Source organism: Balaenoptera borealis, assembly GCF_965194805.1.
Source record: "Balaenoptera borealis genome assembly, chromosome: 13".
NCBI lineage: Eukaryota > Metazoa > Chordata > Mammalia > Artiodactyla > Balaenopteridae > Balaenoptera > Balaenoptera borealis.
Window position 1 is genome coordinate 3,505,564 of NC_138870.1, and position 15,003 is coordinate 3,520,566.

Consider the following 15,003-nt stretch of genomic DNA (forward strand, 5'->3'; position numbering starts at 1 on the left):
GAGAGGCCCACGCACCGCGATGAGGAGTGGTCCCCACTTGCCACAACTAGAGAAAGCCCTCGCACAGAAACGAAGACCCAATACAGCCATAAATAAATAAAATTAATTAAAAAAAAAATATATATATATAAAAAAAAAGAAATGAGAGTTCTCGTTAGGGACCGAATCGGAGCTGACGTGCCCCGTGAGTAAGTAGATCTGCAGTTCTTTCTAGCGTAGGTATGAAGACCCTTTCCTTCATCGCCAATGAACTCTGCCTGAAATTTCATCATTAGACCCATCAACTGTTTAAAACATACATCTATCAGAGAGAGGAAACTGAGTTAGCTCAGATCAGTGGAGATTTGTGGATCAGTTTCTCAGCTCTGTTTTTTTCCCAGATGAGAGGGTTGGGGCCCAGCAAATAAAGGTGAGTCAGGGATGGGACAGCATCTGATTCAGTTCAATTACTCTGCCCCTGGCCTGGGCACTAGTCATTTCTTCTCTCTGGGCCTCAGTCCCTGGCCGGGTAAAATGAGAGCGCTGGACTAGCTGACCGTCCAAAGCATTTCTCAGCACGGTGATTCACAGCTGGGCTCTGACAAGCACTGTAAAGGCATTCGGACCACACATCTGTTGGGATGAAGCACAAGGCAGGATGGTGTAGAGTTTAGGGCTCAGGTTATGGACCACTCTGCCAGGCTTCAGATCTCAGCCGCTGGTCGGCTCTGGGACTGGGGCAAGCGACCCACCCTCTCTGTTCCTCGGTTCCTTCATTTGGTGCAGACGCCCAGCACTGGCCTCACAGCGCTGCTGGCAAGATGGTATGAGGCTGTGCATGTAAGGTTCTTAGAACCGTCCCTGCGGGCACACGATACACGCTGGATATGTGTGAGCTGCCTGCTCACTCACAGACGGCCCTCCTGAGAAACCCGCGGGGAGTGTGGCTCCCAGGAAGTCCCACTGCAAAGAGCGGCCAGTTTCAGCCACGCCTGAACATCACACAGGATCGAGAGAGACCTCTCCAGAGCTGGGCCCTGGGTACGCAGGAAGGGAATGGGTGGTGGGTATGTTCATTTTTGTGTAAAAGCCCAAGTTCTGTGCATCTGTGATGAAGCCAAAGAGAGTCTCAACTCTGGACTTTTTCATCCCACTCTGGGGTTCCAAGATCTCCACGTACAGGAGCAAATGATTCTTTTAAGTGCCAATGACTCCTGTTAAGTAGAATCTCTCATCTGTGTGTGTGTGAGCGTGTGTGTGTGTGTCTGTGTGTGTGTGTGCGGTGGCAGGGATGGGGGAAAGGGCACTGGAGAGGTGAGGGGTCAAGGTCATAAAACCCAAAGACACCACATTTAGAAGAGACCCCCTCCTTCCATTCCTCTGGGTGGGGGGCAGCATCAAGTTTTCAGAACAGTGGAAATAGCCCCCGAAGTCTTCTATCCCTGCCTGCCCCAGCCTCTCTGCACCCTCCGCCAGACCCGTCAGAGTGGGCCTGGGCCCCAGCCTGCTCTCCCCTGCCCCATGGATCTCCTCAGGAGCAAGGCAACCCTTCCGAAGCTACACACAGACAACACGCAGGACCTTCTCAAATCATTCCTTCCTAGCGATGAGAGGCCAGAGCCTTCCAGCCTATTGAGTTTGACAGACAATCTGTCTTCATTTCTGAATGTCCCCTAAGAAGAACAAATCTGTTGCACTCTGGCCAAAACATTTCCATGGAATAATGGAATCTGACTAAAATGTCAGACTCTAATATCTAACAAAGAATGGAGCAGACACAGAGAAGGAACACCCAGCAAACTTTCTTCTGGCTACTCAACCCCAAAGCTGCCCTTCGCGCGTTTCCTTGGAAATGACAGATGCCCTCCACGGGTGTGAAGATCACCCGGGCCAGGAAAGAGACTGCTCACAGCCAGCACACAACATTTCCCCATCCGCTGGCCTTCAAACCTGCTGAAGCGCACACTTTAGAAAGGAAATAGAGCAGAGTCAAATTTCCCAGCCATGTGAAAACTGAGAGCGAGACGCTTCCAGCCCCAGAGAATCCTGATGCCCACTGCCCTTTGGCCCCCACTGCCCTTCCCCCTCAGCACCAGCGGAGGACTTCCTCCAAGCATGCGGTGGTCTCCTCCCTTCCCCAGCACGGAACTCTGTCTCAGACCAGCCCTGAGGAGTCTGAGGTTTCCCTGTGTTGGGGGAGGGAGCCGAGGGGAAGGGGAGGCGAGGGGGGTCTAATGCCCTGTGCTTTTAAGTGGGAAAAATAATAATAGAAATAGCTGACATTTTAAAAGAATGTACTAAGCATCAGGCACTGAGTTAAGCACTTTACATGCACTTAAAAAAATTTAATTCATATGACTGGTTCTATTATCCCCATTTGACAAATGAGGAAATTGAGGCTGGTTTCTCCTAAAAAAACAAACAAAAAAAAACAAAAGCCAACAACCAAAACGCAACACCTTCCCAGGTCAACACTGGAATGGACATGGCCCTTTGAGCTCAGAATGCCTCCTGTTATTATTTGATAAAGCCTGGTTGGATACATTCTTTCTTGGAATGGGGCATCCATGGAACTAGGACACAAAGGGGTGGAGAGGTCAGCTTGCCAGAGCACAGAGGGCCTGACCCCGGAGGCAAATGTCACCGCATCTGTGACGCCCAGACGTGGATCAGTGGCTGGGACAGATCCTGCTTGGCCCGGCTTCTCCTCTCTTCCTGTCCCCCCAGGCCCAGGAGTCGGGGGAGGGCCCCCTCCCTTCCCCTCCCAGAGACTTTCAGCCTCTCCCCTTCCAGTCTGGCTGCATCTTGGAGAGAGCAGTGGCTTGGGCTGTCTCAGTCTCCAAGGGGATGGGTGATTTATGTCTTTTATTCAGCAAACAGCTTTGTACAGAATGGATACAACAGGCTGAATGTCACCGGCGGGGGCGGGGGCACGTGCAGAATCCCAATGAAGCCTTCCTGGCCTGGACACATGGCACTGGGTGACTGTCATTGTGTGTTTTCTCTGGTGGGAGTAAGGAAGAGGCAGTGGATCCTGAAGGGTTCCGAGAGAGCTGGCTTTGAGTGGCAGGGAGATACCCAAAACCCCAGCATCTTGCTGCCCTGCCAATGCCCGTCCCTTCCTGCTTCTTCATCCTCTCCAGGCACCTCGCCGCAGACAAACCACGCAGTCGGCACGCTGCAGACCTGGGGGAGGAGGGCTCCTTTCTGCGGAGCTGCCATGTGCAGGCCGAGTCTGCCAGGGCCTCAGAGCCCAGGGCCTGCCAGAACAAATCACGAGGGACTGAGGCGTTCACTGTGGCAGAATTGGGGCTCAGCTCTGTACTCAACCCCCCGTAAGCCCACAGTGCCCACTGGAGGCTCGTGGGCCCCTCACCTCTCCTTCCACGTTCCTCCTTGCATCTCTCCCCGTGGAGACCTGGGTCTATAACTTCCCTGAGGCCACGAGCCAGGCCTGTTCCTCCCCCCGCCGCCCCGACACGTACACACGTGGGATGCCCAGTGCAGCCCTATTCCCAGCATACAGTAGGCACTCAGTATTTGCTGAATGAGTGGTGAATGGCCATCTTGTTCCCCCGTGAACGCTGGCACCCCAGCCCCGCCCTGGAGCCTGAGGGCTGCTCTGGGCAGCTCTGGCAGGATGACAAGGCTTGTTCAGGGCAAATGATTGTGCATGACGCCAGGGTGCTACAAACGCAGTAAGGATTAGGAAAGACGATAGATTCACCGGCGCTGGAGGGACCTCTGAGATCACGCAGCTCAACCCTCTCTCTTTACAGATGAGGAAGCCTGGAGCAGAAGTGACTTGCAAAAGCTCCAGAGCGTGTTAGGAGCAGAGCAGGGGCCAGCGCCGGACTCTCAGGTCCAGCCCCCTCTCCTGCCACCACACTGCCTTCTCATCCAAGCCTGAGCCCGCTCAGCCGCCAGCCCTAGACCCCAGCCCACCTCCCCTCTCGGCGCAGGCGGCAGCGGCTGGTCTGAATTTCCAGCCCACATGATCTCCCAGGGAGGATGGCAATTAGTTTCCATTGCGCTGCTCAGCACAACCTGGGCTGCAGAAAACCCGTGTGTTCCCAGAGCTGCAGATCCACAGGGGCCTAGCAGGTCAGAGTTCCGGGGCCAGGCCACATGGGGTCTGGAAAGGCAGAAGAGAACAGACAAGGCAGTCAGGGCCTGGGAGTGGAGCAGTCAACCCTGCCCCAGAGCAGAGGGACAAAGCGGGGTCACCCAGGGGGTGTGGGGCAGTGGGAAGGAATGAAGCCATAGGGCGCAGCACCTCTACTCACTCTCCAGTGGAAAGGGGACAAAGGCAAATGAAAAGTTCATGCCGGACAGATGAACCAGACAGAGGAAAGCAGGAAAGGAAGGAGACGGAAAACCTGACCTTTCTCCTCTTCTGTCATTTCCTCGAGGCATCCCCTCAGGGCACCCACACAGCAGGGGTGGTGGGATGGGGAAGGGGAGCCCGAGGGAGAGGAGGAAGCTAAAGAAATGCCGTCCATTTATGGGTTTAGGCACTCAGAACACCAGTTCTGGGAGGAACAGTTGATTGTCCAAAGCCACCAAGAGTCAGAGGCAGGAGCTGGCTTCTGTCAACTAAGGGCCATCAGGGATTTCAAGGTCCCTTGAATGGGTCCAAGCCCCCTCTCTTCTGACTGCACTCAGGTAACAACTATCCCATCAGGAATTTAGGAATGTGACAGGGATTCCCAAGCGCAACCGATCTCCCCTCCTAACCCAACCCCTCCACCCTCCAGGCGTGGAAATGCAGGCCCAGAGAGCAGAGACTGTCCGAAGACACGGCAGCAAAGACTGCTCCGTAAAGAGAAGCCAGGTGTCTGAGTCCCACCCTGGGGACACTGCCAGTGACTCCATGCTTCTAAGCCCCGGAGCAGGAGCCCCCAGCCCTCTGTAGCAGGCGCCCCCAGCCCTCTGTAGCAGGCGCCCCCAGCCCTCTGTAGCAGGCCCCTGCTGCTTCAAGAGCAAGTACAAAAGGAAGAGGTTCTCCAGGACTCCTGGGGAAACACTTCGGCAACTGTACCCAAGGAGAAGGGGGTGGGGAGAGAAGTGGGGAGGGCTCCTTACAGAATGGTGACCTTCGAGAAGGAAGTGAGCTTAGGGGGGGCCCAGCAGAAGAGAGGAGGAGCATCGGGAGAGGCACGGGGAGAGACAGGGGTCCGGAGCAGACTTCACGGGGCCTCGCCCCCTCTCTGCCAGAGGAGAGGTGGCTCCAAGGCCCTGCTCCTCAGCCCCAGGGAGTGCTCCCCTGCCCCGGGGCTCGCCTACCTATCCACGGCACCACACCCACGAAGCAGAGCCCTAGCAAAAGCGGCCCCCTCACCCCCGCCAAATACCCCATCTCCTGGACTTTAAAACAATTGTTTTGATCGTGTGACCTCGCACACACAGCCCCAAATCCCACATCTACTGGACTTCAACCTTGGTGGTCAGTCTACCTTTATGGAATCATAGTACTTTCTGGCTCTAAAACCCCTCAGTCTAACCCCTTCTGTTTCTGCCTCATGTTTCCCCCACGATATAAAGCGGACACTCAGGGGCTGGGGGGCTGGACAGGTGGCAGGAGAGGGTGCTGAAGGGCCGGTCCCCCAGGTGGAGATGGCCCCAGAGGTGACACGGCCTTCTTCTTTTTTCAGGCTCACTCTCTTGCCTTTTGGTCTCCCTTGACCATTTCTGCGCCAGCCCCAGCCCCGCCCCGTCCCCATCCGCGGCCCCATCCCCATCCCTGTCCCCATCCCATCCCCATCCACAGTGCCACGCGGAGGAGCACCTTGGCTCAGTAAGCGGCAGAATGACTGGAGGGGAGGCAGGTGATTGGCTAAGGACCATAGGGATTCTGGCTCCTGGACCAATCAGGAAGCCACCAGGACTGGAGCCAGGACTTCTGGGAATCCACCCAGACGTTACAGGTCCTGTCCTCCCCGTGGCCTTCCCCAGCTGAGGTCCCAGGCTGCCCAGGAGATCCGGGAGGGCGGGCCAGGAGGGCGGGGAGGAGCCCGAGGCGGGGCACTCACTCGAGCACGTCGCGGTTGAACTGCTTCTTGCTGTTGCCCAGGAACTCTCCGATCATCTGGCGGCTCAGGCCCTTACGCTGGAGCAGGAAATGGGCCACTCCGATGGGGGTGTCGGGGATGAAGCCTCGAGAGATCAGGAACTGGATGCCCTTGTCCGGGTTTCTGGGGGTGGGGTGGGGAGGGGAGGAGGGGTAGAGAGTGAGGCAAGTCTCCCCATGACGCCTTTCCTCCCTTTCTTCCTGCCTAGGGAACCCACAAAAGTGCCTGGAGGTCCTTGGGCAGAATGCCCAGGAAATGTCAGCATTCCTTCCACTGCAGAGGGGCTCCCCTTAAAAAGCCCCCCTCGCCACGTTCTCCTGAACCTCCCTGCACAGGAGTGAAGATGGTGCGGGACTGGGGAGGTCTGGCCAAGTAGATTCCAGAGCAGGTGGAGAGGTGTCCCTTCCGTCTTGCTGCCTCAGTCCCACTGGATCTGACCCTGAGGTCCCCAAGCCCTTCCTCCCGCCTGTATCCTGCTGTCTCTACTCAGGACCCACGCTCGAACCGGGAGGGCAGAGGAGACTGGGAGATGGAGGTGGGATCTCCTACCACACCCCTCTTCCCTGTGTGTGGCAGACACAAGAAAGACCCTGCTCTTCAGGGTTGACTTTCCCAGGCTTGAGTCTGTGTGTGGGTGTGGGTGTGAGTGCTGTGTCTTAAGGCACACGTGCTCCCAGCTTGGTCTGCAAATCCATGCTGCTCCCTGAGCTGGAGCTTACCGGTCCAGGAGAAGATAAGTACAGAAATAGAGGCTAAGCCTTTAGACCCTTTTATAGCACGTTGACATTTTCAGGACAACCAAGCATGTGACTGTTTTTCTAGCAACTTGTTTTAATTGTATTTTACAGAAGTTTCAGCTCACAACATATTGGGTAAAAACCCAAACTGGTCCTTCACTATAGATAATCTGAGAACCACTGCCTTGTGGGATGCGAGTACCTGTGTGTGTGCAGAAGCGAGGGTAGGGCTGTGCTCCGCAGGGTGGCAGCCTGAGGTGCAAGAAGCAGCGCTGGGAGTCACACGGGTCTGACGTCACCCAACCCTGCCGCTTACTAGCTGTTTCTCAGGGCTCAGCTCACCTCGCTTGTGGGAGCCTGTTTCCTGTCCTGTAGAATGGCGTAATGATGCTCCCTCTAGAGATTGTTAGGAAGTCTGCAAATGTTTTATGTCAGGTGAGCTATGAACAGTAGCTATTCCCCCTAGAAGATAAGCTGCTTGAGACCAGGGGATGTGTCTTGCTCATCTTCGTGGTTTCCGTGCCAAGCACTCCAAAAATAACTTCTGAATGCGTAAATGAACACACAGGTGAATGGTCTCTGCTCAGTCCTCATTGATTAGGCGGGAGGGATACCGTGCTTCCCGGCTCAGGGCTCTGAAGGAAGGGGTGAGTGGAGGGTGGAGACGAGCGCCTCATGTACTTGAAATCTCCACAGGATGGGCATGTGTGTTTCCTCTGCTTGCCACCAGCTGTATACCTCTTGGTTGCAAGGAAGTTCTGGCTGGGGGCTCTGAGCTATGGTGGTCGTTCATTTCTCTGCTCCCACGTCCCTGTTCTCTTCTGCTTCACGTCTGCTTGCTTGACACTCCCCTCCTATCCGCCCCCCGCACCCCCATTCCTCGCGCTAGGTCTCTGCTCCCCCGACCCTTTCCTCCTTTGATCACTGCCTCTTGTCTCCGTGCCATCAACCCCATGAGATTGATATTCCCTGTTTCCTTAACATCATGTCCTACCCGAATGCTTTCCGCTCAAGCCTTATACTACTCGTACTATTATTTACTTAATACTGCATTTTCTCTGAAATTTTCTCACTTTCCAAAGCCTAGCTTCATCTAGCAGTACTGGTGGTTAAAGCATAGGTTTCAGGTGTTTTAACCCTAATCTTTAACATAAACTCACATCCATTAAAAAGAAAATGAGTATTCCCACACTAGCTCAAGGATCAGGCGTGGCCCAGAGGCCACCTGGGAGGACCTTGGGACGACCTTGGGACGACCTTGGGACGACTTGGGCCATTCCCGGGCCGCTGCCCACCTGTAAGTGCAGCCCCTGCCCCGCACCTCCTGGAACTTACATGTTGAAGAGGTTGAGGCCAATGCGGTAGAGCCGCTTGCGCAGGGTGTCGGTGGAGAGCGTGGGAGACCTGCAGCTGGCCGGGTTCTCGCAGTGGTAGCGCGGCAGGCTCAGGATCATGGCCTGCAGGGCCTCCTTGGAGGCCGAGGCCGACGCGGCCGATTTGGTGGACGTACTGCTGCTGCTCAGCTGCTCCGAGTTGTCGCCGGCCTCGGCCTCCGTCCCCTTCACCGCCTCCTCGGCCTCCTCCTCTTCGTCTTCCTCCTCCTCCTCCGCCGCCGGTACCGCGGCCCCAGGGGGGCTGGCGCGCACGGCCCCGTCGTCGGCTCCCGCCTCTGCGCTCGCGTCCTCGGCGGGCACGTCCCCCTGGCCGGCGCTGGGGGCCTCCGGGGCCTCCTGCCCGCCGGCCTCGTCCTGCTCGGCCTCGCCCTGCTCGGCCTCGCCCGCCGCGGACTCTGCGGGGGCTGGGGCCGTCGGCGCGCCCAGGCAGTTGGCCACGGACAGAGCCGTGGAGGAGGACACGGAGATGTTCCGGCTGGCGATCTGCACGGTGACGTCCCGGAAGGCCATCATGAGGGTGCTGCCGTGGCCCTGGGGCGGGCCGGCGGGCTCGGCGGGCTCGGCCCAGTCCCCCGGGTGGGCGCCCTCGGGCTCCCGCGCCTCGGTCTCCAGGCCCGGCGGCCCCGTTGCCGCGCGCAGGGCCCTGTGGACCTGGTAAGCGCCGCTCTCCTGCAGGGAGCACACGGTCTTGAGGCTCCAGGTGCTGAGGGCGTCGTCGATGGACTTGGCCAGGGACTGCACCTGCTCGGTGAAGGAGTCCTCCAGTTCGGTGAGCGTGCCCGCGATGGTGGGCGGCAGGGAGGGCGAGCGCGCCAGCGGCAGCCCCGAGAGGCCGCAGCCCTCCAGGAGCGCCCTCTCGGCCGCCAGGCTCTCGGCCGCGGGCGCGCGCGCCTTGCGCAGGGAGATGCGCCGCGGCAGGCGGCTCTCCAGGAGCGAGTTGCGGATCTTCTCGAAGTTCTTGCTGAGCTGGTACTGGCGGAAGGCGGTTTGGATGGTGCAAGCGGCGCGCCGGGACACCAGGTGGCCCCCGTACTTGTGTTCTAGCATTTCAATCTGCAGCGAAGACAGAGAGGCGCGGGAGCGCAGTTAGGGAAGGGGTGTGACAGTCCTTGAGAAAGACGGTGGCGGCGGCTGTCGACTGGGGCAGGGCGTGAGCTGGCTGAACTTTGGCGGGGCGCAGGAAGGCACAGCTTCGGGGGACTGAGGGGCACATGTCTGAAAACCCTAGCATTACATGGCCTGAGATGCCAAGGCTCCTAGAGGTGTGGGATTCCGGGATTGGTGATGCCAGGGGCAGGGGACGGAGGAGTTGCGGATGTTAGGAGGTGGTTATTTCCAAATGTTCATATCAGAGATGCATACGGTAGTGTTTATGGCTGAAATGCATGACATCTTGAATTTGTATTAAAATACTCCATCAAAAAAAGTGGAAGGGTTAGATGAAACAATATTAATAAAACTTGTTGGAGCTGGGTGATGGTTAAATGGGAGTTCATTACACTATTCTTTCTACTTTTGTGTATATTTTTAAATAATAGAAAATTGAAAATTAAATAGGCTAAAAAACATTGCCGCTATTCCTGTTCACCTGCTTTCTTTCTCAGCATTCATGTCATGCATTGGGGTAGTTTCCTGTTCCTGGGAGCCTCATAAGGGTTGGGATTGGGGTTAGATCATCTCTGTGTTCGCAGCACCCAGCCCAAGGGCTGGCACAGGATAGAGCTCAATAAACGTGAATTTCATAAAAAGACAGATGGATGATGGATGGATGTTTCAACAGGCGGAGTCCCTCCAGGCTACCCTGCTCCGCAATTCCAGTCACCTCTGTTTCCAACAATGGGAGCTGTTACAACCAGGGCAGGGCTTGGTGGGGCTGGCTGGCGGGGGCCGGGGTGGGGACGGCACTGCCTCATCTGGGCAGATGTGAACCCAGGAAAACTTCTGGCACTGGCCAGTCTGTCTTCAAGGCCCTTCCTCCCCTCCTCTCAGCTCTGTCCCCCATCTGCGGTCTTTTCTCCTCCTTGGGTTGCTAAGCTCTCACTTTTTCTCTCTTATCAAAAACCTCTCAGGAAAGGACTAGAAAGACATTCCCCCTGAGGTGTGAATGACCAGTAACAGTTAGCAGTGCTCCTTCCTAGAGATTTTTGCACTTAAATAACAGACAAAGCCTGTGAGAAGGGGACGGACAAAATGGTAGCACTGTGGTGGGTTCCATCAGTCCTTAGGGAAGCTTGGGAAGTGAGAAAGTATTCCTGGACCCTGAAACTATGTCCTATTCCCAGCCGTACACTCCACTTACACAGAGTAGCCTTCCTGAACTAAGAATTGGGACAGGTGGCTGAAATTAATAACTCAAGGCAAGGGCTTCCCTGGTGGCGCAGTGGTTGAGAATCTGCCTGCCAATGCAGGGGACACGGGTTCGAGCCCTGGTCTGGGAAGATCCCACATGCTGCGGAGCAACTAGGCCCGTGAGCCACAACTACTGAGCCTGCGCATCTGGAGCCTGTTCTCCGCAACAAGAGAGGCCGCGATAGTGAGAGGCCCGCGCACCGCAATGAAGAGTGGCTCCCGCTTGCCGCAACTGGAGAAAGCCCTTGCACAGAAACGAAGACCCAACACAGCCAAAAATAAATAAATTAAAAAAAAAAAAACCTCAAGGAAAGAACAACATCAGTCCTCCATCCTCCCCCAGGATCATGGGGGGAGGGGTACAGATACAAAGGCCAACTTTCATCCCCCAATACAAGGAACACTTCACCGCGCTTCCCGCTCCCCCAGGGACTGCAGCTGGATTGACTACTTCCCAACCACCCCGGCAGCCCCCTCTGTTCCTTCCCTGTGGGTGCCCCACAGCTGGACCAGCAGAGACACCCTCCTAGCCCAGGAGACCTCATAGATACAATCCCAACGCCCAGGGACAAGCCCAGGTAAACGGGACCTCCTCAATGTGTGTCTTGGGCTCTTCCTGTCTCACCATCCAATGCCCTTTCCCATCCCCAAGCCTAGTGGCATTATGCTGCCTCTCTCCCCACATCCAATGCTTCTCTCTGAAGAGACTTGGAAAACGTATTCCTATTAAGGTTTAGAAGGCCACTAAGTCTTCCTATAGGACTCCTCCCAGAAGCATTTGCAGCTCACAAGGTGCAAGGCCTTAAGCAGAAGGCAGGAAGCTCTCCTGGGACTCATGACCCTGGTTGTAGGGACATCCAAGGCGCTCTTATAAAGCATGCCAAGTGTATTAGTTATCTCCTGCTGCAGAACAAATTGCCACAAAGGTAGCCGCTTAAAACAACACCGTTTATTTCCTCACAGCTCTGGAGGCCAGCAGTCTGGGCACAGCTCAGCCGGGCTCTCTGCTCGGGATCTCACCAGGCTGACATCAAGGTGTCAGCTGGGACTGCAGTTTCATCTACGGGTCGGGGTCCTCTTTCAAGCTCACTCCTGTTGGCAGGTTTCAGATCCTGGAGATTTAAGACTGAGGCCTCAGTTACCAGAAGCTGCCTGCTGTTCTCTGCCACCTGGTCCCCTTCACAACGGGGTCGTTTGCTCCTTCAAGGCCAACAAGAGAGCCTCCGTCTGAAGCCTCACTGCCTTTAAAGGGTTCACCTGATTCATTCAGGCCACCCGGGATGACCTCCCTTTTGACTAACTCAATGTCAACTGATTGGTAACTTAATTATAGTAGTGACACGCATCATATACACTAGTCCCGCCCACACTCCGGGGGAGGGGATTATATAGGTGTGTCCACCGGGAGCAGGAATCTCCGGGGCCCTCTTAGAATGCTGCCTACCATACCAATTGGACAGTTGCCTGTGGGCCTTTATCTAGGTGTGACCTCATGCGCCCAGGAGCCCCAGAGGAACACAGGTACCTGCCTCTGATGAATTCTCCTCCTGCTTCTGCAGAAATCACACCAGAAGGAAGAGAGCATTGTAGCTCCTGAGGCCCAGAATCGGCCTTGGCTTAGGCAGGAAAGTCCTCCAAGGGGAAGAGTAGAGAGGGAGGAGAACCGACCGCTCACCTGCCTCCTTCTCGCAAGTTCCACCTCCCATTTACCCCTCCCCAAGCACCATGAGCAACTGACCCCAGACAGGGATTCACATCTCCTTCCTCCCTGGCCTGCTCATAGGTCTAGGGAAACCCCTGGCCCGAGAGCTTCTCTTCAGATTATGAGATGCTACTGGCAATAGAGGGAAGGTGTGAAATCCCACTGCCTGAAGTGTTTCCGAAATGGTGAAAGGTCCACCCCCTGGCATGGTGTCATCCCACCTGGAGGCAGAGGCTGGCTGAGATAACTGAGGAGACTTCTTCTACCAGCCAGTGTCCATGCTTCACCCAAGGAGAGAAGAAAACCAGATTTTAAATTCTTGAATCTGTTCCATCAAGTCCTCCACTAGACTGTAAGTCCTATGAAGGCAGACTTTACCTGCCATGCTCGCTGCTCTATCCCCAGTGCTTAGACTACATAGTAGATCTTCAATGAATATTTATTGAATAGATTAAAACCTTCCTAATCTGACCGTAACTTTTCTCTCCCGGGCTGATGATTTCACCCTCTCTGGCCTCCTTTGTAAGTTTACTTCATCCCCTAGTCTCTCCTACTTGCATTTCCAGCCTCTACCCTGGTATTGACTCCTTTCCACCAGCCTACAGACCCTCCTTAATGTCCCAGGCTGAAACATGACCTTGCTTGACTCCCCTGCTCTGGGGCACTAGCCCAATCTCTGTATTTTTCCACCAAACCTATAGGAGGACTAGTCTGCCCGCTCTGCCTCCGTCCGTGAGCAAATGCCAAACCACTGGCCAGCCCCGTATGCCCTGACTCCTTGCAGCTGCCTCCTGCTCCCACCAGACTTCTGAAACGACTCTCAGAAAGGTACTGATGACCTTCAGTCACTAGATCCCATCCTCAACCTTCCTCCCCATCCTTTCTGCAGCTTTGATACTTTATCACCTTGAAACTTTGTCCTCCACTCTCATGACCCAGTCTATCTTGGTTTTCCTGTCTCCATGCAGCTCCTTGATCCTATATTCTGACCACAAGGTCCCTAACCGTGCTAGTTACGAGTCATATGTGTGCTCTCTTCCATTCTCCAGACACATTTTAATGATTTTCCTGTGCATTTCTGGACATCTTCCTTGACTTCTGTGTTGGAAGTCTTTAGAGCAGCCCCCTGGTAGCTGATAGCTAACAGCTGATGAAATGAGAACTATCTCATGCAGAGCCTTCGTGGCAACTCTAAAGGTGTCCCGCGGGCTAATATCTTCTCACCTCTTGTCTGAGAACCTCGTCTTCCGTTGTAACTTCACTCTGATAGGTGGGTGAGCAAGCCCAGAGGGGAAATACCCAGTCCCAGATCTGCCTCTTCCCTGCTCGTTGACCTTGGGCAAGTTTCTTAACGTCTCTGAATCTCAGTTTTCTTATCTGTTAAATGAAGCTAATCCTGCTGACTCTGTAGCTTGTTGTGAGAATTAAATTGTTTCCCGTAGCACCTGGCACACAGTAGGTGCTCAATAAGTGGTAGCAGTTTGATGTTGACAGTGATGATTCTGTGACTCTCAGCTCTCCATTCCTAGACTCCATCCTAGACCTACATTTCCAAGACCCCATCGTCTCCCCCGGCTCACCCAAACCAGCTCTGGATGACGTCCTTATTCACCTAACAGCACCCCGGCTACAAGGTCATCCAGTCTGGGGACCTCGCTTTTGTCCCAGGGTCGGCCTTTGCCTTATCCTCAATATCTGTCAGGCTGAAAGTCCTATAGCGCCCCCCACCCCATGCCTTTTGCAATCATCCTGAACTTTCCACCAGACTGTCACCACGTGGGGCTCTCCTGGACCCCCCATTTGGACCACTCTGACACCCCCCAACTGCTTCCCTGCTTCCTGCTCCAGCACCAGCCCCTGAGCAGTATCCTCAGAGAGCGGGTGTAAACACAGGACTTCCAGCGCTTGAGACCATTGCCCTAAATAAGCGTAAACACCATCTCCTGGGGGTCTAGCGCTGAGCAGCCTGGCCCCGCCTACCCCCCAGCCCCTCCTACTACGCAGAGTCCACGCTCACTCGCCAGCCCCGCCTCCTGCTCCCCCCCCCCTCCCCCAACTAGGCTTTCCTGCTCTGGTCTCTTGCTCAGCCTCACCTCCCACTCTCATGCCCTCTCTTCCAGGCAAAACGTTTCCCCTTTCTTCAAATGTGCCTCCTCCACGAAGCCTCCCAGTTCCCCCAACCGGAACGGGGTGTCCCTGCCCTGAACCACGCCCCATCCCCGAGAAGGTTGTTTCGTGCTTCTCTTTGACACTCAGTTTCCCCTACTAATCTTGGTGGTATTCATCTAACTTAGGCTTCCCTCCCCCCTCCCCTCCCCAAGACTCCACTAAGCGTAAGTTATTGGAGGCCCCGGATGTGGCCTTCTCATCGTCTGGTGCACGGACGGCCTCAGCCCAGAGCCTGGCCCGAAGCCACTGCTCACGACGGTCTCTGAATTCAGTTGAGGGATCGTCACCGTTTGTTCCCATCGTCTAACACAGCCGGCTCCCACTCATCCTGGCCTCGTGCCTGCTGCCCACAGTGTCCCCCACCGCTTCCTTCGCATCCTGCGCGGCCCGCTCGGTGCCGCCTCAGCACCCCAGACGGTGCGTCACAGGCGGGACAGCGTAATCCGCCCCTGCATCCCCCGTGCCCAGCGCTGAGCCAGACCCGTGTTTGGGGCTTAATCAATGTTTGCGGCCGTGAACTAAACTGAACTCTCGCCTCTGCGCCAGGGGAAATGCAGTCCAGGCTGTCTTCTGGATCTGGGCTTGGAGCCAAAGGCTGTACC

The 15,003-nt window shown here is 55.6% G+C and overlaps 1 protein-coding gene across 6 annotated transcripts in view; it reads right to left on the reverse strand.

Annotated features, from left to right (window-relative positions):
- IQSEC3 (IQ motif and Sec7 domain ArfGEF 3) overlaps nt 1-15,003 on the reverse strand; it is a 100,579-nt gene that overhangs the window by 30,448 nt on the left and 55,128 nt on the right. For all 6 annotated transcript variants that reach the window (XM_082349060.1, XM_082349059.1, XM_082349062.1 and 3 more), the window contains 2 exons: nt 8,123-9,234; nt 6,012-6,173 (listed from right to left, as the gene is read on the reverse strand). In XM_082349060.1, coding sequence (XP_082205186.1) covers nt 6,012-6,173; nt 8,123-9,234 — 1,274 coding nt within the window. The remainder of the gene's footprint in view (nt 1-6,011; nt 6,174-8,122; nt 9,235-15,003) is intronic.